This window comes from Scyliorhinus canicula, chromosome 20 (genome assembly GCF_902713615.1).
Source record: "Scyliorhinus canicula chromosome 20, sScyCan1.1, whole genome shotgun sequence".
In the NCBI taxonomy this organism is placed as follows: Eukaryota; Metazoa; Chordata; class Chondrichthyes; order Carcharhiniformes; family Scyliorhinidae; genus Scyliorhinus; species Scyliorhinus canicula.
The window spans coordinates 722,593-750,407 of NC_052165.1; the positions used below are offsets into that span (position 1 = coordinate 722,593).

General features: G+C 47.5%; 1 protein-coding gene across 3 annotated transcripts in view; it reads left to right on the plus strand.

Annotated features, from left to right (window-relative positions):
• Positions 1-533: 533 nt before the first annotated feature.
• The window catches only part of LOC119955311 (IQ motif and SEC7 domain-containing protein 3-like), a 662,877-nt gene continuing 635,595 nt past the window's right edge, over positions 534-27,815 (plus strand). For 2 of the 3 annotated variants that reach the window (XM_038781396.1, XM_038781398.1), the window contains exon 1: positions 535-1,382. In XM_038781396.1, coding sequence (XP_038637324.1) covers positions 1,027-1,382 — 356 coding nt within the window. In that variant the 5' untranslated portion in view covers positions 535-1,026. Of the gene's footprint in view, positions 1,383-27,815 lie in introns of all 3 variants that reach the window. The other variant, XM_038781397.1, reaches the window with a different exon arrangement.

Here is a 27,815-nt window from a genome sequence, read left to right on the forward strand (position 1 = left end):
ATCAGATTGAAGTGGTTCCCCATCAGCGTGATTAATTGGTCAAACGCAATGGTGTCCAGTGCTGCTGGAAATGGAAGGCCCCAAATAATTCTGAACGTATTTGCACTGCAGGCTGTCAACAGTATCACCGTCTGCCGTTCATTTTCAGTAATATTATTCACCCTGAATACTGGAGACATTCCACGTATTGGGGCCAGGATTGTATTGTTGGGTCAAAAGTGTCTAACCTTCCAGACAGAGGCATAGTGAGCGAGTGAGTCAAGCAGCACAACAGATGGCTGAGTTGCTCATCCACAGCTTCCAGTTGTTCCTCGTCGCCAGTTTAGTGAAGGCAACAGAGTCAGTCGAGTAAAAATAAATGACTGGTTTATTGACAAGAGAATGGGATATACACACACAGGACCTTTCTCTCTGGAGGTCTGTTGTAGCCAGGCCAACCTTAGATACAACAGTCCCGGAGCCGTCGTTAAGGGGGGGAGTGAATACTCTACACTCGGACTATCCTATTCCTTTAGCCTGTGGGAAATTCCAGTGATAGAGGGAGTGAATGTTTGTGGATGGGTTGTTCCACTGACACCCAAGAGAAAATAAATAATTGCTCTTCATAACAGGCTGATGCAAATCTTTTCCTGTCGGCATGTGTTCCCCAGCACAGTGCCTTTAACTTGTGCCTTTAACGAACGTGTCTGTGCGTCAGTTTTGCAGCTGGTCTAGGGCAGCTTGAGCTGAATCCTGCACAACCCAGCCTGCTCCATCCGTGTGTCCCCTGGCACAACCCAGCCTGCTCCATCCGTGTGTCCCCTGGCACAACAGAGCCTGCTCCTCTGCTGTCTCCCCTGGCACAGCCCTGCTCTCCCCCCTGGCACAGCCCTGCTCTCCCCCCTGGCACAGCCCTGCTCTCCCCCCTGGCACAGCCCTGCTCTCCCCCCTGGCACAGCCCTGCTCTCCCCCTGGCACAGCCCTGCCCTCCCCTGGCACAGCCCTGCTCTCCCCTGGCTACCCTGCTGCTGTGCCAGAATCTTGGGGATGGAGAGTCTGATGGAGAACCCAATAAGGGCTGTACTCTACCTGAAGGAGCTGACCACCATTGTGCAGAATCAGCAGACCCTGATCCTGACCCAGAGGCACAGGATCCACGAGCTGGAGCTGAAAGTGGAGGAGCTTCTGCAGGAGAACCAGAGCCTGAAAGCTGAGCCGGGAGAGAGCGGCCACCGACACCGGCGGCAGCAGCAGCGGGAGCCGCAGCCGGAGCTGCCCGAGCCGGGGACGGAGCCGGGGACGGAGCCGGAGCTGCAGCCAGACCCGGACTCACATCTCCACATCCAGCAGCACAAAGCCCCGGCCGTCAGCAACAACAGAGCTGCCATCCACTGCCACCCAGAGTGAGTACATCCAGCATCCCCCCCCTCCAACTGGGACCAGCACCCCCCCCCCCCCTCCAACTGGGACCACCACCCCCCCCCCCTCCAACTGGGACCATCACCCCCCCCACCACCTCCAACTGGGACCAGCGCCCCCCCCCCCTCCAACTGGGACCACCACACCCCCCCCCCTCCAACTGGGACCATCACCCCCCCCACCCCCTCCAACTGGGACCAGCACCCCCCCCCCCCCCCCTCCAACTGGGACCAGCACCCCCCCCCCCTCCAACTGGGACCATCACCCCCCCACCCCCTCCAACTGGGACCAGCACCCCCCCCCCCCCTCCAACTGGGACCATCACCCCCCCTCCCCCTCCAACTGGGACCATCACCCCCCCCCCCCTCCAACTGGGACCATCACCCCCCCCCCCCTCCAACTGGGACCATCACCCCCCCCCTCCAACTGGGACCATCACCCCCCCCCCTCCAACTGGGACCATCACCCCCCCCCCCCCCCCCAACTGGGACCACCACCCTCCTCTCCCCCCCCCCCCCCAACTCCCACCCCCCCCTCCAACTGGGACCCACCCCCCCCCCCACCCCCCCCCCCCCCACCCACTGGACCACACCCCCCCCCACCACACCCACCCCCCCCTCCAATTGGGACCAGCACCCCCCCTCCAACTGGGACCAGCACCCCCCCCTCCAACTGGGACCACCACCCCCCCCTCCAACTGGGACTAGCACCCCCCCCCCCCAGACCAGCACCCCCCCTCCAACTGGGACCAGCACCCCCCCCCCTCCAACTGGGACCAGCACACCCCCCCCATTCCAACTGGACCCCACCTCCCCTCTCCCCCCCCCCCCCCGAGACCAGCACCCCCCCTCCCAGTGAGGCCAGCACCCCCCCCCCTCCCAGTGAGGCCAGCACCCCCCCCCCCCTCCCAGTGAGGCCAGCACCCCCCCCCCCTCCCAGTGAGGCCAGCACCCCCCCCCCCCTCCCAGTGAGGCCAGCACCCCCCCCCCCCTCCCAGTGAGGCCAGTACCCCCCCCCCCTCCCAGTGAGTTCAGCACCCCCCCCTGCCCCCAGTGAGGCCAGCACCCCCCCCTCCCAGTGAGGCCAGCACCCCCCCTGCCCCCAGTGAGGCCAGCACCCCCCCCCCCTCCCAGTGAGGCCAGCACCCCCCCCTCCCAGTGAGGCCAGCACCCCCCTCCCTCCCAGTGAGGCCAGCACCCCCCCCCCCAGTGAGGCCAGCACCTCCCCAGTGAGTTCAGTACCCCCCCAGTGAGTTCAGCACCCCCCCAGTGAGTTCAGCACCCCCCCCAGTGAGGCCAGCACCCCCCAGTGAGTTCAGCACCCCCCCCCCCCCAGTGAGTTCAGCACCCCCCCAGTGAGTTCAGCAACCCCCCCCAGTGAGTTCAGCACCCCCCCCCCAGTGAGTTCAGCACCCCCTCCCAGTGAGTTCAGCACCCCCCCTCCCAGTGAGTTCAGCACCCCCCCCCCAGTGAGTTCAGCACCCCCCCTCCCAGTGAGTTCAGCACCCCCCCCTCCCAGTGAGTTCAGCACCCCCCTCCCAGTGAGTTCAGCACCCCCCCTCCCAGTGAGGCCAGCCCCCCCCCTCCCAGTGAGTTCAGCATCCCCCCTCCCAGTGAGTTCAGCACCCCCCTCCCAGTGAGTTCAGCACCCCCCTCCCAGTGAGTTCAGCACCCCCCCCTCCCAGTGAGTTCAGCACCCCCCCTCCCAGTGAGTTCAGCACCCCCCCCCCTCCCAGTGAGTTCAGCACCCCCCCTCCCAGTGAGTTCAGCACCCCCCTCCCAGTGAGTTCAGCACCCCCCCTCCCAGTGAGTTCAGCACCCCCCCTCCCAGTGAGTTCAGCACCCCCCCTCCCAGTGAGTTCAGCACCCCCCCCTCCCAGTGAGTTCAGCACCCCCCCCCAGTGAGTTCAGCACCCCCCCCCTCCCAGTGAGTTCAGCACCCCCCCTCCCAGTGAGTTCAGCACCCCCCCTCCCAGTGAGTTCAGCACCCCCCCTCCCAGTGAGTTCAGCACCCCCCCTCCCAGTGAGTTCAGCACCCCCCCCCCCCCCAGTGAGTTCAGCACCCCCCCCCCTCTCAGTGAGTTCAGCACCCCCCCTCCCAGTGAGTTCAGCACCCCCCCTCCCAGTGAGTTCAGCACCCCCCTTCCCCATTGAGGGAGACACGGTCACACTCACCCCCAGCCACAAAACCTTTCACCTTTCTGTCACTTTTTAAAAAACCATCAACCTCCTGGAATTAAAACTGTTCCAATGCCTGGTCATAGATAATGAGTGATCAAGACACAAACCCGAGGGTCACATTCCTACCCCAAGTCTTTAATCTCCATTTCCCAGATTCAATATAAAAGTGGGGACTGAGTTTTATATTCACTGAAATGCTTCCCTTAGCCACAGACCTGGCCAGCTCCCTAATCGTTGAATAAGCGCAAGGACAGATGCATTGATTTTTATTGACCTGTATTTCCCCTGGTTTGTTGAAAGGTTGTTTGAAATGAAGGAGCAGCTACGATTGAAGTTAACTTTGAAATCTTCCGAGTTAAATTGATGCCGAAGGAACCGGGAACATTGAGGGAGGATTGACAAACCTAATGAAAAGTGACTCCTATTGTGCTCACATAGAGGGACCAGTTAAAAAGAATTACAGAAACTTCAAATTTGTGTCTTAATCCCAGATTGTAAATAGAGGCTAAAGAGGATTCTACTCATTGGCATTTAAAGATGATGAGAATTAATCAGTAGGTGTTTTTACTTGTAGAGTACCTACTACCTGTCTGTGTTGACGATTATTTTGATAAAGTCACAGAGATTGGTACCAATCAAATGCACCACTGCATGGATTTTACTGGCTCTCAGCATCTCCCATGTCACAGTTTATCAGTAAACGTATGGTGGCCATTCTCCTTCCTCTCTCCCTTCTCTTCACGGTATATTTTAGACAGTGTCATACTGGCTTATAAAAGCAAAATATACAAAGTTAGTAGGTCAGCTGTAACCTTTCATCATGAAAGGTTATCAACCGGAAAGGTTAACTCAGATTTCCTCTCCTCTCCTGCCTGACCTGCTGAGTATTTGCAGCATTTTCTGTTTTATATAAGGCTGTAAAAATGTTCTTGCAGATAATGAGGTAATCTGAACCCTTTGATAACATTGTTGTGCTTTGATCACTCCCAATCTTCAGATTAGCCAAATAAAGCTATTTATTTAGCTTTTGGCACATGGTCTGGATTAATCAGCAAGTTTGGATGTATTGTAATTCCTTTCTCCCACCCCCCACCCCCAATGGCCATGGACAATCTGTCTTTTCAGCAAATTAATTTTGTGTTTATCTCTCTGACTTCCTTTTGTCTCCCTTGGCTTCATCCCTCGGTCTATCTTTGTGTCGATAATTTTCTCTGTCTCTGCTTTTCATTATTTCTTTTCTACTGTGGTCTCCGCCTCACACTGTCCATTCCTCTCAGTATCAATGCATGTTCATCTGCTTCTTCCTAACTGCCTCTGCTGCTGACTGTGTGTGTCTGTGTTTTTCGTGCCTGTCTTTGCCAGCACTGTGAGCTCCATTCTTTCACCTCTATCCCTATCACTTTGCTTGTGTGCCTCTCTCTGTTTGCGATTCTGCCTCTCTGATGTTTGTGGACATGTCCGTCTATTTCTACGTTTATTTTCTCTGTTCATCTCTTTTTTTAAAATTGTAAAAGGAAAGATAATCTTCCCCTATCACGAAGTCACTGATAAGTCTCTCCGGACATTAGTATTGTTCCTGCAATCCACCTGATATTAGAGAATCAGAGAATAGCTACAGCATTTGGCTCACCATGCCTGTACCAGCTCTGCAAGAGTTACTCAGCTAGTTCCACACCCCAACCTGTTCCTCGTAGGCCTACATTTTGTTTTCTCTTCAGGACTTTGTCCAACACCCTTTTGAAATCCACAACCGTATCTACCTCCACCCCGTCATAGTTTGGCAGGCTGTAGGTATTGACATGTTGATCTTGTTTCGTCCTTGGCATGTGCTGAGAAAAGGCTGATGTCAATAAGTGCAAAATAATATCACAGATTTATTGATCAATGTGACTAATGGAAGCATATGTGGAAATTTAGGGAGATAGAACCTTATTTATTCCACTCTCCTTAGTCGCTCCTTAAGTGGACGGTTAAGTTGAGGCAAATATATTGAATAGAATTTACTGACAGCTTTTGCTCAATTCCAAGTAATTCAGCTGAGGTCTTTGCATGATTGCAGAAAGTGTCTGAGTGAACTACAAGTTCATAATTGTCATTCGAATATTTATTAGTGCCTTGTTGAACTGCATAATGAGAACTCGTACAATTTAAATCATTTGATATATTGGAGCTGGAGAAGTATCAGTTCTGCAGAGAAATCATTGTCTATTAGATGGAACTTTCTGCAGGGTATAATGCTGATTCTTAATCATATTGCCAACAGCCAGGAATGTCAAAAATCAGACACCTGTGAGAGTGGGGCAAGTATTATATGATACACCCTGCATTTCCCCTCCTAAAGTACAGCAAACTATGATGGAAAACCATGTACATTGTGGTTATTTATGATGGTAATCTTCAGGAAGTCACTGCCGTAATACATTTTCTCGAAAAGAATTTTGTCGTCATTCAATTCAATTTGATCGCTGGCAAAAAGGGACAAATTATGTAAAGTATTTCTTCCCAATGTGGTCGCAGTTTACTTATCCCCATGTTTAATTCATTCTCAGATGATATGTTTTGGCTGCATTAGGCGAGTTATGTAATCCCCACATGCTTTATTTTGAATTATTGTGGTTTATGTTAACCCCATTGAATGAACTTTGTTGTTTGTAAATTAGCTGCATATTCCTGCTATGTGCCCAATGGTTTTATTTTGGACTGTAGTACTCCTGGAGGGTGTCACTAGCACATATAATTTTGTTAAGGTCAGAATAATATAACTATTTTCTGGCAACAAAATAGTAACTGCTGTGTAAATTAGAAATGCTGGCATCGTATGGCTCATGTGTTGATCAATAAAGGCTCCTATGCATACCCTAAATTGTATTAATCAGGTGTAGGGAATACTTTCTTCCCGTCTGATATGACAGTTTGTGCCTCAGCATCAGTTCCCATAAGTGTGCAGTACAACGTTGTATAAAAACAATGACATTCTTGACCATTTCTTGTTCAGTTGCACCTTGCACTGCTTTGATAATTTTAGTTTGGAAGTCATACAGAATTTCCAAAGACTTGATCAATCCCATTAGTAGACTTTGTTATATAATCAGTTTACAATGACATAGTCTTTGCTCCTGATATTTTACAGTTGAGTGGGCGATTAAGATGATATTTGAGGAAAGATTCTGTCCTTCATGCAGGATTGAACCTATGAGCCAGTGCTCTAATAGACAAACTAAGCACAATGACTGGGTGACACAATGCATTAGAAATGATCACCTCAGGAATCTGGCTTGGAATTCAACTCAGACCAATGGGATCAAAGTGTTTTTCTTTGCCTGTTAAGAAGCTGAGCTAGATGGCTTGGGTTCTTTCAAAATGATTCCTCGTGAATTTGAATATTGAAGCTTTACTGCTTCACAGCTGGGTACTGATTCTAAATACAAAGTAGAATACTTGTCCCATTTCTAATGTTGACTTTGTTCATTTTGGTAAACACATTTTCTCTGAAGAAAATGGCTAACCAAAATAATGCATTATCAATATGATAATTGATTACACATTTGCAGAAAGTGTGTATGTAGGAGATACAAAATAGTGGGTGAATTACTGCCCCATCACGAGCTAAGCAGTGCGGCAATGGGAACTGATTTCATGCCCCCAGCATAGAAAATCCCAACGTAAAATCCAATTGGAACAGCCATTGAAAACTTTGCTTCTTTTACATCAAAATAATCAGATGTGACTGTGATCTGAGTCTAACAGTTAAAGTTTACCAGTGAACTAAACATCTTTCTAGAATTATTGTTGCTGAGCTTTTCAGTTCGGCTGGGAGAGCAGAATATTTAAGTACTTTAGAGTTCCTAGATTGTCCGTGTTGCAGTTCCAGGGTGGAAAGAGAGTGACAATCTTTCATAGTGTCTGACTTCTACAGGTTTACAGGGGGAACTTACTGATTTAAAATAATCACATTTTTCCACCTGCATTAACATAACAGGGCAACATTATGGCGAGATTAAACATTAGTCAGTTAATATAATCATCAGTAATTTCTATTCTTTAAAACTAACTGTGACTGTCATAGTGTGGGGGGTGGGGGGCGCGGTGGGGGGGGGGGGGGGGGGGGGGGGGTTGAGTGGGAGTTGTCAGAAGATTCTATAGCCTTCACACACACTACAGTGAGGCCTCCATTAGCAGCAATCACAGTCAATAGGGATGATAGGCTTATTTTCCAAAGGTTGCCGCCGAGGCTTTAAGTTGTCGGAGTTAATGTGAAGGTTAAAATTGTTCAGTGTGTGGATTAGTAAAACAATCATTTCCAGCTGTATGTTGGAAGAGCACGTCATCATTTAAAAAAACTACAGTTACAAAGAATCGTGATTAGCTTTGACAATCTTTCATTTGTTTCTTTTTATCTTTGTGAATATTTTTGTTGAATAAATGCTGCATTCTGGGGCAGACTGGGGGTATTAGTCAAATTGAAGATGTGAAGGAGCTGATTTTTTTGACTACTGTTTTCCTTTCCTTCCTGGCTAGGCTCCATGGGGTGCTGGATACTGTCTGATATTTTTCCCAATCAGCTATTCTTCATGGAAGAGCATAGGTCCCATGAGTGATTTGATCATTCTGAGCATTCCTGATCCCCATCTCACCTGATATCCACATAGGTGTTTTCTTGCATTGGATAGCAATCAGCAGAGAGATTATGAATAATTTTAAATTTGTTCTTTCACACGCCCCTTGCCCAGAGACATTGAGGTCAACTGTCGTTCCCCAACTCAGCAGCTGAGATGTTCTAATTCAACAAGGACTGGGAAACATCATCACACAGCAAGGACATAGCAGTTACTGTCACCTATCATCAACTGGAACAAGATTCAAAGACAAAAGAAAAATCACACACACAAAAATGTGCAGTGAATGCATGGCAACTCTGTGATTTACAGGTTGGAATCTGATCAGGTGGATTATATATATATAGAACAATGGATACACAAAGTCAGCTCAGTCTAGAAACTAATTGGCTTGGATAAATTATGTATAGAATAATAGATCCCAGGCGTGAACTATAGGTTAGAATCTAATGAAAGCTTTAGATGAATTATATATAGAATAGTAATAGATGCTAAGGAGGATATTATTTGAATTTTAATAAATATGGATTTTCAAACACAAATGTTGGTTAGTCCTGTCCTAGAGTGTGGTTTCGTCAAATGAAAATGCAATCTTCCAACTCCCCCTAAATATTGCTTATTGTTAATTTAAGTTAAATGACAATGAAGGACTGCATGGAAATGATGTGGAGACATTATCATGATTAACGGGAATTGCAGAAATATATAAATCCTGACTTTTGGTAGATTCTGAATTCAGTTAATGGCCGGATTGCCTTGTTCCTATTGGCTCAGTATGTGATCCTTTTTGTTGTGACTAATCTCCATCAGAATGGCTTAGGGGGAGTAAGAGAAATGTTGAATCAGTAATCATGTAAAACACCCCCAGGAAATTATGATGCAAATGCTGTATTTGTGACATGAGTGATATTTGTCACAACATGAATTACATTGTTGTGATCATGTTTTGAAAACTACAGTTAGAGAACTGTACTAATAAATTTCCAACAATGATCTCTCTTCAACCATCAAGATTCTAGTTTTTGTTCTTTCTAATTTTCTCCCCTCATCTAATGCCCTTGACTGTCTCACTAAGGTTTGGTGACAAGTTCTGTCTAATATCTTGCTCAAATTGCCGTTTCACATGTGCGAGTATTGACAGTAAGTGCCAGTACAATATCCAAATACACAGCACAGCTAATTCTCATCCTGCTCCTCAGCACACTTACACTAACAGTCTCAGTTTTTGTTCAGGAGCAGGATCTGGCTAATTTATCCTTTCCTTATTCAAGCCTCTTGAATCATCCATTTCGCTGCCTTGGCTGAAATCAGCTAATTCAACAACAGTGCAGGGACTGAACCTGGATGTTTCCAGATTTATACCCGTCAAGAATCTTTAGTGCAAAACACAGCAGATGAACAAAACCATGTTAGATAGTCATAATTTGAACTTGTAGGCCTTGTTTCCACCTTTCCAGGCATCTTTGAGAGATCACACAGATCTTTTAATTGCTGCCAGTTAGCTATTTCTTGCTTGTTTACTGGATTTGCTGGCAACTTGCTGAGTACTTTCAGTTGTTTGATTTTTGTTTTGATAGATGCAGTGGGTGGATTGCTCTGAGATATGTGATGCAGTTGTGCTTGCCAATGCAAGAGATGCTGTTAATTATGCCATATTGCACTTCACAATTTGAACAGTACAAGGCTTGCGCCATATAAGGTTTGCAAATGGCACTGTTAGGTGGCTAAATAGAAACAAACCTCCTGAAAGCTGACGTTCTTGTTAATTAAAACACAGAAACTTTGTGAGAATTTACTTACTGAGCAATTTCTGAAGAAGTGAAAATAAACCTAGAAAAGAGGACCGCTTCCATGTAAATGAGACTCCCTCTAAATAAGCTGACTGTTGAGCTTGTTTGGGTTTCTACACTCCGAACACATTATCCAGGAGCAGATACTAGTTTGTGAATTCCAGACACTTGTGCAGCTGTCCAACACTCACATGACTGTTATACCTGTCTGAGTAACAATTCAATAAACACACCTTCGCCATAGTTTGACTGGCTTTAATTTATTCTCTGCCATGATAAGCATTCACTTGCTTTACAATGCATCTGCATTAGGACATTTGATGAAAGCATACTGTGTTTATGTAGGAGCTGATGCTGAAACAGAATATTTATGTAGTGAGTGACTGAGTCATACAGACCAGGAAGATTCCAGGTCTGTACTAAGTCTGATGATTTCACGAAGGACTTTGAAGTTAGCCTAGGCATCCTAGGAATCAGAAAATCAACCATCACCTATTTCTTCACCAGGAGTGGGCAATGTGTTAAATTATGCTAAATTCGTCATGGTTTATAGAAATTTGGTAATTGAAAGTCTGGGTTTGGAATTTAAAATTTTTTTTTCTTGGGATGTGGGTGTTGCTGGCTGGGCCAGCATTTATTGCCCACCCAAATTACCCTTGAACTGAGTGGCTTGCTTGGCCATTTCAGAGGGGGGGGAGGGGCAGTTTGCTGTGGGTCTGGAGTCACGTAGGCCAGACGGGGTAAGGATGGCAGATTTCCTTCCCTGAAGAACATTAGTGAGCCAGATGGGTTTTTACGACAATCGGCAATGGTTTCATGGTCATCATTAGACTTTTAATTCCAGATTTTCTTTTATTGAGTTCAAATTTCACCATCTGCCCTGGGGTGATTCGAACCTTGGACCCCAGAGCTTTACCCTGGGTCTCTGCATTAATAATCCAGTGTCAATACCACTCGGTCATCGCCTCCCCTAATTGATTGTTACATAGAGTGCTGGCTTGGCTTAATTGGCAGAGCTACGTCCAAATCCGAAGTTTGAGAGTTCAAGCTCCACTCTGACACTTGAGTACACAATCTAGATGTATATTTAATTGCAGTGTTGAAAGTTCTTCATTGTTTCAGGCACTGTTTGGTGAGGATTTTATTTTGGACTCTGCCTATTCCAGTGGACATTAAACATCTGGTTTGAAGAGTCCCAGAAAGTCCTTCCAGTGTTTTGGCTCAAATTTATCCTCGGCCACCACACCTAAACATAAATCTTATAATCAATCCTTTCCTCACACAACGAGTAATTTCACAGTCTTGAGGGAAGGCAAAAGTATTACTAAACTGCCTGAAATGTTGATAATGTGAGGAGAGCAGTCTGATTAGATAATTATACAGATATTTTACTCTCCTTCTACCCTATAGGGGAATATTTATCTCTACTGCCACCTTCACCTCATCCTGAAGTGACTAAGATCACAATCTCATTACTGTTGCATTTTTGGTTGTTCCTCACAAGCAACCTTGTAACTGAACAGGGGCGCTTTAAGAGATTGATTGTGTTACACGGGAATCCGGGCAGTCTAACATCACAGCTGGTAGTGTTAACATCTCCTGAATAAAACTCTGCAATCTGGTTGAACCTCCAAGGCTTGCAGACTCAATCTTGAATCCAGCGCATAAAAACTGGCGACGAGGTAGGCGAATAGCGTTTGTAGGCGGCTGAAGAAATAATAAATCTCTGAAACGCGACGGGGACCTAAAACAATGGCTGCAGCCATCGGAGGAACCGGAAAATCTGAAGGAAACCTCCTGGGAGGGAAGCTCGCCACATGCTCCTCCCAAAACAAACTCGGTAGCTGTGAAGAGCAAGTAGTCTGCAACAACAAATCTTATTACTACTGTGTATTCATAATGTCACCAAATCTCCAGCTGGAGTGTTGTACAACACAAAGAGAAATAGGCTGAGCTCAGGCTGTGCCTTGCTTTGGAGAGAAAGGAAGCGTGGTCATGCTAGGTCCTTCCATAGAGAAAAATGATGGGAGGTTTTGGCACCTTGGGACTTTTTGATGAGGATATGGAGAGATGGAGCTTGTATATAGAACAATTCAACTAATTTGTTCAAGGGATCAAGATAGCAGCAGATATAAAAGTCCCAACATTCCTGAGCACAATGAGGCTGGGGAAAACATTTAACCTTCTTCGGAGCCTGCTACAGACGGAAAAGCCAGGCCCAAAAACATACAATGAAATCGTGGAAATATTGCAGGGCCATTATTCACTGAAACCTTAAGTCATCGCGGAAAGGTTTAGGTTTCATAAGCGCAATCAAGAAGGTGAATCGATTGCATAGTTTGTAGTTACCCTGAAAAGACTGGCCAAACATTGCAAATTCGGGGATGTGTTAAACGATACCATCAGAGATCGATTAGTCTGCAGCTTAAGGAGTGACATTATTCCAAAGCGGTTGTTAACCGAAAGCAACCTGACCTTGAAGAAAACTTTGGGAGTTGCTGCATCCATGGAATTAGCATCCAAAGAAGCTCAAACATTGAGTTCAAGCAAAAGAATTCACAAGATGGCAGCTGAAACTCGAACCCAAACACAGACTTGGACTTGGCATGGGCTTGCAAAAACTGGGCACTCAGAAGATTGTTGGTGCAAAAATTACATGTGCAGAAATTGTGGCAGAAAGGCTACATTTCTCACACTTGTTGGAAAAAGAAACAAGTTCCAGGCAAAGCTGCAGGAAGCAAGAGCCAAATAAAACAAACTGGAAACCGAATCAAGCAAAAGTGTCCACGTGGTATAAAAAGGATGTGAGAAGGAACTCGAGTCCAAAAATGAACTGTATTAAATGTACTGGCTATTGCTGATGAAACAAACCGATATTGGGCCACTCCATTACTGGACGGTCAGCCGGTGAAGATGGAGGTGGACACTTCGGCCAGAGACTGTTATTCAAAAAAAGCTCTGACATATTCCTCTGCAAACCTCAAAGATAGTGTTAAAGACCTACAGTGGAGAAGTGGTTCTGTTGAGGGGCCGTATTGATGTCACAGTGCAATTAAATGGACAGACGGCAGTTCTGTCCTTGCACATAGTCAAAGGAAATTATCTGGCACTAATGGGATTAACTTGGCTGGAAAAGATCAGGTTAAATTGGACTGAGGTAAATCCCACAACAGATTTCGAATCAGGCCTACCAAATATCTTGAAGAAACATGCCATTGTCTTCAACGGTGAGTTGGGAAGAATGAAGGATCTCTCCGTAAAGCTGAAGATGAAGGAAGAAAGTCAGGTGAGATGCTCAAAGGTCAGTGCCATCTGAAATCAGACCCAAGGTAGAAGCAGAATTACAATGGCTGGTCAGAACGGGAGTCCTGAACCCATTAGCATGAGTGCTTGGGATATGCTGATCCTAAATGTGATGAAAAAATGGATCTTTACGCAATCTTTATCATTTGTGGTGATTTTCTATCACACACAAATCTTACTTCTCAGTAACCCTTATCTTTACTGACTTCCATTGGTTCCTTTTTCCTTAAAATCCTTGTTCTTGAGATTTGTCCTTGGTCTTGTCCCTTTCTAGTTTTGCATTCTTCTTCAGCCCACATCCCCTGCCTTCCAGCTACAGTCTACTTCATGTCGTTCCCTCCTGCTCTGCTCTATCTCCAGTGGCAAAGTCTTTGGCCTTTACCTCCCTCTTACTTTGCCTCAAGTTGGACTATCAAATATAAGGCACCTTTGGCATCTGAAGGCACTTCAATAGATGCAAGTGGCTATGTAGTTGTTAAAGTTGTAGAAGTAGCAGTTAGTGGGTTTTTGTTGGATTTCCTGTTTCTACCCAGTATCTGCCATAAGAACAGTTAAATAATGCTTCAGAAACAATTTAGCGCTCCATTGAAATGACCTGATAATTTTGCGTATGTAACCATGGAAGAGAATCTCACCCTTGCATGTGTGACGTTCCTGATTCACAGATTTGAAGTTAGTTTGCCTGACAGCCACATTGACAAAGATGAACTAATTCATGCTGAAATAACTTTGATGCTCTGGAGTTGTGTCTATTTGGAATTAGTTTCACTGTCCAAACACATTTCACAGAAACTCTGAGCCATTGTTGGGGAGGGGAAACTTGTATTTCATTTGTCTCTTCTGGAATTCAATTTAGGCTCCATAAGAGGATTTTGTTCCACAACTATTGCTTCAACAAGTCTGGTTTTAATTTGCAGTCAAGTAGTTTTAGTCAATCACCATCTATTTGAATCGAATTTTATTTAAAACATTCAAAAAAAATCCTTTTTTATGGGATGTGAGCGTTGCTGGCTGGACCAACATTTGTTGCCCATCCCTAATTGCCCTTGAGAAGGTGGTGGTAAACTTCCTTCTTGAACCGCTGCAGTCTGTGTGGTGTAGGTACACCCACTGTGCTGTTAGGGAGTGAGTTGCAGGATTTTGACCCAGTGACAGTGAAGGCATGGCGGGGTGGCAAGTGACTTGGAGGAGCGCCTCCAGGCTCTAGGGCGGTACGGTAGCATAATGGTTAGCACTGTTGCTTCACAGCACCAGGGTCCCAGATTTGATTCCCAGCTTGGGTCACTATCTGTCCCGAGTCTGCACATTCTCCCTGCGTCTGCGTAGGCTTCCTGCCACAGCCCGGAAAGACGTGCTTGTTAGGTGAATTGGGCATTCTGAATTCTTCCTCAGTGTACCTGAAAAGGCGCCGGAATGTGACGACTAGGGGATTTTCACAGTAACTTCATTACAGTGTTAATGTCAGCCTACTTGTGACAATAAAGATGATTATAAAAGGTGGTGGTGTTCCTGCTGCTCTTGTCCTTCTAGATGGTACAAAGAACAAAGAACAGTACAGCACAGGAACAGGCCCTTTGGCCCTCCAAGTCTGTGCTGATCATGATACCCTAACTAAAAACAAAACCTTCTGCCCTTACTCAGTCACTAGCCCCCTATTTCCTCCCTGTTCATGTACCTCTACAGATGCCTCTTAAATGTTGATAATGTGCTGCTCCCACCACATCCTCTGGCAGCGCGTCCCAGCACCCACCACTCTGCGGCCTATCCAAGATTTTGTACAGCTGCAGCATGATTTCCCAACTCCTGTACTCAATGCCCTGGCTGATGGAGGCAAGCATGCCGTATGCTGTCTTAATCTTAATCTTAACCCTAGCCATTGTGTTGCCACTTTTAGGGAACTGTGGACCTGCACACCCAGATCCCTCTGAATGTTAATGTTCCTAAGGGTTCGACTATTTACAGTATAATTCATACCTAGATTTGATCCTCCAAAATGCATCACCTCTCATTTGTCCAGATTAAACTCCATCTGCCATTTCTGTGCCCAAGTCTCCAATCTATCTATATCCTGTTGTATCCTCTGACAATCCTCGGCACTATCAGCAACTCCGCCAATCTTCGTGTCATCTGCAAACTTACTAATCAGACCACCCACATTTTCCTCCAGATCATTTATACATACTACAAACAACAGAGATCCCAGCACCGATCCCTGCGGAACACTACTAGCTAAGATCTCCATTCTGAAAAACACCCTTACACCGCTCTCTGTCTTCTATAACCAAGCCAGTTCTGTATCCATCTAGCCAGCCCACCCCGAATCCCATGCAATTTTAAATTTTGTACCAATCTGCCATGTGGGACCTTGTCAGATGCCTTTCTTAAGTCCATATAAACTAAATCCACAGCCCTTCCCTCATCAATTTTCTTTGCCACCTCTTTAAAAAACTCAATCAAATTGGTGAGACATGACCTTCCCTGTACAAAACCATGCTGTCTGTCACTAACTAGTCCATTTTCCTCCAAATGTCCATATATCCTGTCCCTCAGGATCTTTTCCAAAATCTTTCCCACCACTGATGTCAGGCTCATCGGCCTATAATTTACTGGATTGTACCTGCTTCCTTTATTAAACAATGAAACAACATTGGCTATTCTCCAGTCCTCAGGAATCTCACCTGTGGTTGAAGAGGATGTGAAGATATCTGTTAAGGCCCCAGCTATTTCTCCCCTTGCCTCCTTCAGTAACCTGGGATAGATCCCATCCGGCCCCGGGGACTTGTCTAGCTTAATGCAATTTGAGGTAGTCAACACTTCCTCCTTTGATATATTGATGTTCTCCAGAGCGTTCGCACACCTATCCCTGACCTCAACATCCATCATGTCCTTCTCCCTGGTGAATTCCGATACAAAGTACTCATTAAGAATTTCACCCACTTCCTGTCGTTCCACGCATAACTTCCCTCCATTGTCCTTGAGTGGGCCGACTCTGTCTCTTGCTATGAGACTTCATGGGGTCCAGAGTCGATGTTGAGGACTCGCAGGGCAACTCCCTCCCGACTGTATACCACTGTGCCGCCACCCTGCTGGGTCTGCCCTAGCCCTGCTGGTGAGACAGGACATACTCAGGAATGGCGATAGTAGTGCCTGGGACATTGCCTGTAAAATATGATTCCGTTAGTATAACTATGTCAGGCTGTTGCTTAACAGGTCTGTGAGACAGCTCTCCCAACTTTGGCACAAGCCCCCAGATGTCAGCAAGGAGGACTTTGCAGGGTCAACAGGCCTGGGTTTGCTGTTGCCGTTTCTGGGTCAGTTCTGGTGGTCTGTCCAATTTCTTTCCTTTTTGATTTATCTTGAAGATAACATTAGGATTGACATCATCTTCAAACTTCAACGCCAAAGGGGAGTAAAAGATTCTGGTTGCTGAAGTTGATCTTTGGTGGTAACAAGCCCAGAGAACCATGGATACCAGAGTCATTCAGCAAGTACAAGGGAGCAAATTAACAAAGGCATTAATGGAGTACAGCAAATACAGGATGGAGCTTAACAAAGCAATTAGGAGAGCAAAGAGGGGATATGAGAAAGCTCCGGCTGGTAAAAATAGGGAAAATCCCAAGATATTCCATAAGTATATCATTGGGAAGAGGATAACCAGGAAAAGAGTAGGACCCATTAGGGATTGAGGGAAAAATCTGTGGGTGAAGCCAGAGGACATTGGGAGGGTGTTGAATGAATATTTAACCTCTGTCTTCACCCAAGAGAATGGGGAGGTAGATATGGAACTCAGGGAGAGAGATTGTGAGGTTCTTGAGAAAATTAAAATAGGGAGGGACAAGGTATTGGAGGTGTTGGCAGGCTTAAAAGTGGACAAGTCTCCAGGTCCAGATGAATTGTGTCCCAGGCTGCTGTGGAGGAGATTGCATGGGCTCTGACCCAAATTTTCTATTCCTCTCTGGCCACAGAAGAGGTGTCAGAGGACTGGAGAACAGCTAATGTGGTTCCATTATTTAAGAAGGGTTACAGAGATAAGGCAAGGAACTACAGACCTGTGAGTCTCACATCAGTGGAAGGGAAACTATTGGAGAAGGTTCTGAAGTAGACAATCTATCTCCACTTGGAGAGACAAGATTTGATCAGGAATAGTCAGCATGGCTTTGTCAGAAGAATGTCATGGCAAATAAATTTGATTGAATTTTTTGGAGAACTGACCAGATATAGATGAGGGTGGTGCAGTTGGTGCAGTTTACATGGATTTCAGCAAAGTCTTTGACATGGTTCCACATGGGATACTTATAAAGAAGACAAATACATATGGGATACAGGGTAATTGAATAAGTTAGATTCAAGATTGGCTTAGTTGTAGGAGACAGAGGGTGATGATAGACGGCTGCTTCAGTATCTGGAAGCCAGTGTCCAGTGGGGTACCACAGGGATCCGTGCTGGGAGCACTATTGTTGTCATTTATATAAATGCATGGATGACTATGTGGGGGGGGGGGGGAGAGGAAGGGGGGCGATCAGTAAGTTTGTGGATGACACAAAGATTGTCCGGGTGGTTAACAGTGAGGTTGAGTGTCTTGGGCTACAGGAAGATAAAGACGGGATGGTCAAATGGGCAGGAAAGTAGCAGATAGAATTTAACCCTGAAAAGTGTCAGATGATACACTTTGGAAGGAGTAATTTAACAAGGAAGTATTCAATGAATGGCCTGACACTGGGAAACATAGAAAATAGAAGCAGGAGGAGGCCATTTGACCCTTCACCCTGCTCCCCCATTCATTATGATCATGGCTGATCATCAAGTTCAATAATCAGATCCTGCCTCCCCCCCCCCCCCCCCCCCCCCCCCACCCACCCCCCCCCCCCCCCATATCCCTTAGTCTCTCCTCATATGAAAGTCTCACCATCCCAGGAATCAGCCTGGTAAACCTTAGCTGCTCGCCCTCCATCGCAAGAACATCCTTCCTCAGATAAGGGCACCAAAACTACCCACAATACTCCAGGTGTGGCCTCACCAATGCCCTGTATAATTGCAGTAAAACATCTCTACTGCTATACTCAAATCCTCTCACTATGAAGTCCAACATGCCTTCTTTACTGCCTGCTGTACCTGCGTGCTTACTTTCAGCAACTGATGCTCGAGGACACCAAGGTCTCGCTGAATATCCACCTCTCTCAATTTAAACCCATTCAAATAATTATCTGCCTTCCTATTTTTGCTGCTGAAGTGTATAACCTCACATTTACCCACATTATACTGCATCTGCCATGCATGTGCCCACTCACTCAGCCTGTCCAAATCCCATTGAAGCATCTCTGCATCCTCCTCACAGCTCACCCGCCCACCCAACTTTGTATCATCTACAAATTTGGAGATAATACATTTTGTTCCCTCATCCAAATCATTAATATATAATGTGAACAGTTGGGGTCCTGTACATACCTCTTCATTCACCTGAGGAAGGAGCAGTGCTCCGAAAGCTAGTGTTTGAAACAAACATGTTGGACTTTAACCTGGTGTTGTCAGACTTCTTACTGTGCTCACCCCAGTCCAACGCCGGCATCTCCACATCACAGTTGGGGTCCTAGCACAGATCCCTGCGGTACCCCACTAGTCACTGCCTGCCAATCAGAAAAATTCCCATTTATTCCAATATTTTGCTTTCTGTTTGCTAACCAGCTTTCTCAAGACACTACCCGTAATCCCATGCACTTTAACTTTAAATAATAATCTGTTATGTGAGACATTGTCAAAAGCCGTCTGGAAGTCTAAATAAACCATATCTACTGGTTCTCACTGGTCAACTCTAATAGTTACATCTTCAAAGAATTTAGTAGATTTGTTAAGCATAGAATAGAATTTACAGTGCAAAAGGAGGCCACTCGGCCCATCTAGCCTGCACGGCCTTTGGGAAGAGCACCCTGTCTAAGCCTCCACCTTAACCCCATAACCCCATCTAACCCTTTTGGACAGTAAGGGCAATTTCACTTTTCATAGAATTTATAGTGTAGAAGGAGGCCATTCGGCCCATCAAGTCTGCACCGGCTCTTGGAAAGAGCACCCTACCCAAGGTCAACACCACCACCCTATCCCCATAACCCAGTAACCCCACCCAACACTAAGGGCAATTTTGGACACTAAGGGTAATTTATCATGGCCAATCCACCTAACCTGCACATCTTTGGACTGTGGGAGGAAACCGGAGCACCCGGAGGAAAGCCTCGCAGACACGGGGAGAACGTGCAGACTCCACACAGACAGTGACCCAAGCCGGGAATCGAACCTGGTGCTGTGAAGCAACTGTGCTAACCAATATGCCCTGCACGATTTTCCTTTAGTAAATCCATGTTAACTTTGCCTGATTAGTTTAGCCCACTGGGCTAAATCGCTGGCTTTTAAAGCAGACCAAGCAGGCCAGCAGCATGGTTCAATTCCCGTACCAGCCTCCCCGGACAGGCGCCGGAATGTGGCGACTAGGGGCTTTTCACAGTAACTTCATTGAAGCCTACTCGTGACAATAAGCGATTTTCATTCATTCATTCATTCATTCATTATACCACTGCTTTCCGAATGCTGTGCTATGAAATCCTTGATATGTAACTCCAGCAATGCCCCTACCACTGACGTTAGGCTCACTGGTCTATAGTTCCCTGTGTTCTCTCTACCTCCCTTTTTGAATATCGGGGTTAATTTCTCTACCGTCCAATCTGTAGGAACCATTCCAGAGTCCAAAGAATTTTGGAAAATGACCACAATGGATCTGTTATTTCTAGGGCCACCTCCTTAAGTACTCTGGGATGAAGATTATCAGGCCCTAGAGATTTGTCTGCCTTTAGTCCCATTAATTTCTATAAAACCATTTCTTTGCCAGTACTAATTTCCTTCAGTTCTTCACTAAAACTTGTGTTTCTCAGAACCTCCGATATGTTATTCATGGCTTCCTTTTGTGAAGACAGAAGCAAAATACAAATTTAGTTTCTTTTTCTTTTTCCCCTGTTACTAATTGGCCCATTCCTGACTGTAATGGGCCGATATGAGTTTTTATCACTTTTTCTCTTTACATATAGAATGTAGAAATTTCCTCTAGAAATTTTACAGGCAGTTTTTATATTCCCCACTAACTTGTTTTCAAATTGTATTTTCCTCTTAATCAATCCCTTGGTCTGCCTTTGCTAAATTTTAAACTGTTCCCAATTCTCAGGCCTGTTGCTTTTTCTTGCTAATTTATATGCTTCTTTGAATCTAATATTATCTCTAATTTTTCCCTTGTAAGCCATGGTTTGGCCACAGTTTCCTTTCTGCTCTTACGCCAACTTTTGTAGTTCACCTATTCATTTCTTGGAATTCCTGCCATTGCCTGTCCGCTGTCCTTCCTTTCAGTAATATTTCCCCGTCCGTAGCCAGCTCATACCATCATAGTTACCTTTATTGAGGTTCAGGACCCTCGTCTCAACTACCTCACTATTCACTTTGATAATAATAAAAATCTTTATTGTCACAAGTAGGCTTACATTAACACTGCAATGAATTTATTGTGAAAATCCCCTAGTCGCCACATTCCGGCGCCTGTTCGGGTTCACGGAGGGAGAATTCAGAATATCCAATTCACGTAACAGCACGTCTTTCGGGACTTGTGGGAGGAAACTGGAGCACCCGGAGGAAACTCACGCAGACACGGGGAGAACGTGCAGACTCCACAAAGACAGTGACCCAAGTGGGAATTGAACCCAGGACCCTGGAGCTGTAAAGCAAGAGTGATAACCACTGTGTTACCGTGATAAAGAATTGTATCATATTATGGTCACTCATCCCCAAGGGATCTCTCTCATCTAGATTGCCGACTAACCCTTTCTCATTGCACAACAGCCAGTCCAAGGTGGCCTGTTCCCTTGTTGGTTCCTCAACATACTGACCCAGAAAACCATCCCATATACACTCCAGAAATTGCTCCTCTGTTGTACTGTGACTAATTTGAGTCACCCAATTTATATGCAGATTAAAGTTACCCCTAATCACATAGAAATTCTGAGGAACAAAGGGATCTTGCTATGTTTGTCCATAGATCTCTGAAGGCAGGAGGGCAGGTTAATAGGGCGGTGAAAAAGGCATATGGTACACTCGCCTTTATCAATCGGGGCATAGATTACAAAAGCAGGGGGGACATGTTGGAGTTGGAGAACTTTGTTGAGGCCACAGCTGGAGCACTGTGTGTAATTCTGGTCGCCACATTATAGGAAGGATGTGATCGCACTGGAGGGGGTGCAGAGGAGATTCACCAGGATGTTGCCTGGGATGGAATATTGAAGTTATGAAGAGAGGTTGGATAGGCTGGGGTTGTTTTCTCTGGAGCAGAGAAGACTGAGGGGCGACCTGATCGAGGTGGGCAAGATTATGTGGGGCATGTACAGGGTGAATAGGGAGCAGCTGTTCCCTTAGGTGAAGTGACAGTTACGAGGGGGACACAAGTTCAAGGAGGTTTAGGGGGGATTTCTGAAAAAACATTTTTACCCAGAGAGTGGTGACTGTCTGGAATAGAAACACAGAAACATATAAAATAGGTGCAGAAGGAAGCCATTCGGCCCTTCCAGCCTGCTCTGTCATTCATTATGATCATAATTTATATCCAACTCAATAGCCCAATACTGCATCCCCCCCTGATATCCTTCCATCCCCTTTGCCCCAATTGCTACATCTAAGGGCTTCTTAATGTATTGGCCTTGACTACTTCCTGTGGTAACGAATTCCACAGGCTCACCACCCTCTGGGTGAAGAGATTATTCCTCATCTCTGTCCGAATTGGTTTACCCTGTATCCTCAGACTGTGACCCCTGGTTCAGGACACCCGTGCCTGGGAGGGGGGTAGAGACGGGTTGCCTCACATCCTTTAAAAAGTACCTGGATGAGCACTTGGCACGTCATAACATTCAAGGCTATGGGCCAAGTGCTGGCAAATGGGATTAGGTAGACAGGTCAGGTGTATTAGTGTGCCAGTACAGACTCGATGGGCTGAAGGGCCTCTTTCGCACTGTGTATTTCTGTGATTCTGTGACTTGCTTTTCAGAACATCAGATGTTGCAAAATGCTTTCCAGTCAATGGTCTTTGGCAGTGTAGTCACTGTGATGTCAGCAATTAGCAGCTGTGTACACACAATAAACTTTCATTACCAGCAATGCGATAACAACCAGTTATTATGTTTTAATGATGTTGATTGAGGGATAAATATTGGTCAGGATGCTGCGGATAACTTTGCTGTTCACCTTCAGAATTGTGCCACTGGATCTTCTCCTCTGAGTAATATTCTGGGGTGCAGTGGGTTAATATACAATACTCCAAATCCAACCACAATTGGGAAGATTGCTGTGTTATTAAAGTAATTTGGTTCAGTTTAAAACCAATTTGTAACAAAATGATTGACAAATCAATATTAGCACAGTTTGGAGCTGATCGTGCAACACGTTGGGCAAAATACTGTTTTGTAAGGGCACGATTCTCCAGCCTTGTTACGCTCTCGCTTGAGTGACACGAGGCTGGTGAAAAGCGGGAGAGGCCGAAAACGAGAACCACGCTGGGCGCCAAACTTCTGGGCCCACTTCTGTCGGCGAAATTGGGATCTCGCCGGAGCGGGGGGGATAAACCAATCATCACCACTGAAGCCCCATTTCCATACAATCAACGGGAGCCCCCCCCATACCCACAGCCTCCCGTCACCCAGCATCCTCCCCAGCAGGTGGTCACGCTGCCACTGATTAGTACTCCTTTCGAAAAACATGAACCTGGTGGAAGGGTTTCAGCGGGAGGCCGAGGAGGTGAGTAGCCACCTTTACCCACAGGCAAAGGGCCCGGGTTACTGCCCTGTGCCCAGGGGACGGTGGTGGACCCTTGGCTGGGGGGGGAGGGGGGGGCACCTTTTATAAGATTGGGCCACCGTGGGTAGTGGGGGGAGGGGGGGAGCAACTGCGCACGGCACCACCATGCCAACCCCTGGATCATGGGCACCCATTTCGAGGGCAGCCCTCGTCTTGCCGTCTGCCCCACCGACCACCCATAACCCCCATTGACTGCTGAGGCTTCTGGCCCTGTGGCTGAAGGCTATTTCTGATGGGGATTTGGCAGCCGTGGAATCCACAACCCAAGTGGATTCCCGTGGGTGAGCAGGCCATGTATGCATGTGGGAGTCATTGCCATGTAGGAGTGCCCTACGTTAACAGTACTTGTGGACAAGGGTTTTTAATGTGTCACAGGTGCCCATCAGTGCCCCACTCTCCCCATCACCCCCTCATCCCCCCTTCACCCACTACCAGCCCCCCTTCCTCTCTCCAGCCCCCTATCCCTGGCCCTCGATCTGCTTGGCCTTCCCTGCTCTACTGCTACATCTAGGTATGTCCCAAGGATGCACATTGGAGATGACGTCAGCCAGCTCCCTAACCCGTCCCATGGCCTTCAATGCCCCTGGCGGGCGTCCTCTGAGGGCTCTGAGGCTGGAGGGCCCTGGCACACTTGTCAGCACGTGCACAGCGGTGCCGCCCTGTCCCGTGTGCTGACCTCGAGACGCAGCCTCATCAGAGGGGTGGAAGCCGGGAGAGCTGGTGGCCACCAACCCAGTCCATGGGACGGGTCCGGGTTGGCATCCAGCACCCCCTCCTCCCACTCGGTGCCCATAGAGCCCTGGGGTTCACCTCGTACGGAGCAGCAACTGTTGAGCCCCGGCTATCCCTGCATCATTTCGCCCTGTCAGCCTTGGCGGCTCCCTGATGTCTGCACCAAGGTATCGACACCCTCGGTGATGCTCCTCAGTGACTGGGCCACGCTTGCAGCACCTCGGCCATGCCTACCTGTGACTGGGCCATGCTTGCAGCACCTCGGCCATGCCTACCTGTGACTGGGCCAACCTCCGCAGCACCTCGGCCATGCCTACCTGTGACTGGGCCAACCTCCGCAGCACCTCGGCCATGCCTACCTGTGACTGGGCCAACCTCCGCAGCACCTCGGCCATGCCTACCTGTGACTGGGCCAACCTCCGCAGCACCTCGGCCATGCCTACCTGTGACTGGGCCAACCTCCGCAGCACCTCGGCCATGCCTACCTGTGACTGGGCCAACCTCCGCAGCACCTCGGCCATGCCTACCTGTGACTGGGCCAACCTCCGCAGCACCTCGGCCATGCCTACCTGTGACTGGGCCACGCTTACAGCACCTCGGCCATGCCTACCTGTGACTGGGCCAACCTCCGCAGCACCTCGGCCATGCCTACCTGTGACTGGGCCACGCTTGCAGCACCTCGGCCATGCCTACCTGTGACTGGGCCACGCTTGCAGCACCTCGGCCATGCCTACCTGTGACTGGGCCAACCTCCGCAGCACTTCAGCCATGCCTACCTGTGACTGGGCCAACCTCCGCAGCACCTCGGCCATGCCTACCTGTGACTGGGCCAACCTCCGCAGCACCTCGGCCATGCCTACCTGTGACTGGGCCAACCTCCGCAGCACCTCGGCCATGCCTACCTGTGACTGGGCCAACCTCCGCAGCACCTCGGCCATGCCTACCTGTGACTGGGCCATGCTTGCAGCACCTCGGCCATGCCTACCTGTGACTGGGCCATGCTTGCAGCACCTCGGCCATGCCTACCTGTGACTGGGCCACGCTTGCAGCACCTCGGCCATGCCTACCTGTGACTGGGCCAACCTCCGCAGCACTTCAGCCATGCCTACCTGTGACTGGGCCAACCTCCGCAGCACCTCGGCCATGCCTACCTGTGACTGGGACACGCTTGCAGCACCTCGGCCATGCCTACCTGTGACTGGGCCAACCTCCGCAGCACCTCGGCCATGCCTACCTGTGACTGGGCCATGCTTGCAGCACCTCGGCCATGCCTACCTGTGACTGGGCCAACCTCCGCAGCACCTCGGCCATGCCTACCTGTGACTGGGATTATGTTATTCTCTCAGTCTGAATAAAGATTGTAGACTTCCAGTTAACACAAATACTTTATTCAATGGGTTCGTTCTGTTTCCAGAGCTTAACTAGATATAATACAGTCAAGAGGTATGGCCAGTGACACTAAGGTAAGCTGCCTAATGCTGAGCTGTCTCTGTCTGCTGCTGCTCACTAGCCCTGTGCTTCTGAAAGAGGCAGATCCTCCCTTGGGCTGGACCCGTCTCTGATGCTGCCCTCTAGTGATGCTGTGGCTGTTACATCTGTCTGTAGTCCCTGGTGTATGTGCAGATGTACAGATCACTACGCGGACAACCTCCGCAGAGCCTCGGCCATTCCCGGGAGCGGGACATGACCTGCAGAACCTCATCAAGATCAGCCTGACACTGGGTAACATCCCCCAGCGAGTCGGTCGTTCTGCCGAGACCATGGCCGTCACCAACTGCCCCACACCTTGGACACCTTCACTAATGCTGCTGACATTGTGCACCAGACTCCCCACTGTGGTCACCACCCTAGCAGTGTTTGTTAAGTAATGGGTTAAGAGACATTGCAATTAGTTGTCTCATTTATGTTGAGTGTTCAATTATTGACACTGATATGTAAAGGGGCTTCAGGTGGACTCTGGAGCTTGTGATGATCTGTAGAGTTCTGTGCAGAGTGAGTTTGAACCATTAAAGGTGTGTTGGTGAAAAAGGAGCTGAACTCTTGCCTCTTCATACCACAGCATCTAGTACATGTTAACAATGGCAGTGGAGGATGGTTGCTGTGTAAATGTGACGGCTTGAAAGATACAATTTTTCCAGGTCAAACCAAGGAGTGAAAAAAAAAGGGAAACATGGCTGAACCCAGGACAAAGATGGCTGGTTATGATTATCCTCCCCTATTTTCTGAAAGGGAATCATACGACCAATGGAGAAGTGCAGTACAGTAGTCCCCCGTTATAACGCGGGTGTTGGGGTCCAAGACAGCCACCCGCGTTACATCCGAGCCGCGGATATCCACGATGTGAAATGTCCAATCAGCCGGCAGTGTCAACTTCAGCGGCCGGCTCACTTTCCATCTGAGGGCAGAAGGACTGGGGACTCGGCCGAATGCTGTACAATACAGACAGCAAGAGTGCTCGCGCCTGTTTGGCCAAGGCAACTTGGGCTTCACGCCCACGCTCCCGGGGTGCAAGGGCTCCACCTTGGCTCCGTTACACCACCCTCCCACCCCAGGCTACATCCACACATATCGGCAGCCTATTCCTCTGCGTTGCTGACGGTGCTGGTCACACCACATTCCCTCCTCCTCCCCTGCACTGCCCCACCGCCCGTCCCGGGTCAAGCTGGTGAATTGTTCCGGCAGAGGTGGCGAACTTCAGCGGCCGGCTCACTTTGATCCGGAGAGGGAAGCTGACAGCACCCGGCTGTTTCGAGTAAGTTGGGGTACATAAGCCCCCCTGCCGTATATCGCAAACCGCGGTATTGCGGAGCGCAGTATAACGGGGGACTACTGTAGTTATGTGGACTAAGGTGACTGCTTTAGGAAAGAGAAAACAAGGTATGGCATTGGCTCTTTCTTTACCATATGGCAGTAAAATCCGACACAAAGTGCTTTCTGAGCTGGAATTGGAAGAGTTAGACTCAGAAGAAGGTCTGGTGACTTTATTACTTTATATGGATAAGATTTATAAGAAAGATGACTTGTTAAGTGCGTATGAAGCATGGTCGGATTTTGATAAGTTCCGGAAAATGGAGGGTTTATCCATGAAAGACTATATAATGGAATTTGGCAGACTATATAAAAGGCTGCAGAAACACAGGCTGGAATTTCCACAGTCTGTGTTGGCCTTTAAATTACTTGACTGTGTTAGAGTGAGCAACATGGATAGACTCCGGGTTTTGACAGGAGTTCAGTTTACGGATAACGATACCTTATTCGAACAGAGGACAGCAGCTTTAAAAAAACTTTTGGGGAAACATTCGATTCCGATGGCTCTGATGACCCAAATAGGTCAGCCTGCTATAAGGCAGAATATGGAAGATACACTAAAAACAGGATAAGGCAACAGTTTTTGGAAAGACGGTGGACTTACAATTTACACAGTCGGGACATTATTGTATTCCATTATTGACAAATAATGTTTCAAGTAGAGTGGTTAAGGATGTATTAATGACAGTTGATAATGCGACTTTAGCTGGTAAAAAGCTTATTGTAGTAAAACTGCATAGGCAATTTGCACATCCATCTCCTCAGAGGCTGAAAAATGTATTAAAGGATGCAGGGGTAAGGGATGATGACTATTCTAAGCTGATAGAACAGGTTAGTGATCGCTGTGAAGTTTGTAGGAAGTACAGAAGGACGCCAGCACGACCGATAGTAACCCTGCCTTTGGCCAGGGATTTTAATGACATTGTGGCCATGGACCTTAAGATCTGGGATAAAGCAAATTATATATTTATTTTGCATTTTGTGGATTTAGCTACCAGATTTAGTCAATCAACGATTGTACGAAGTAAAGAAAAGAGAGTAATTTTGGGCAAAATTGTGGAAAAATGGATCGGGACAGGAATGGGTCCACCAGCAAAATTCTTTACGGACAATGGGGG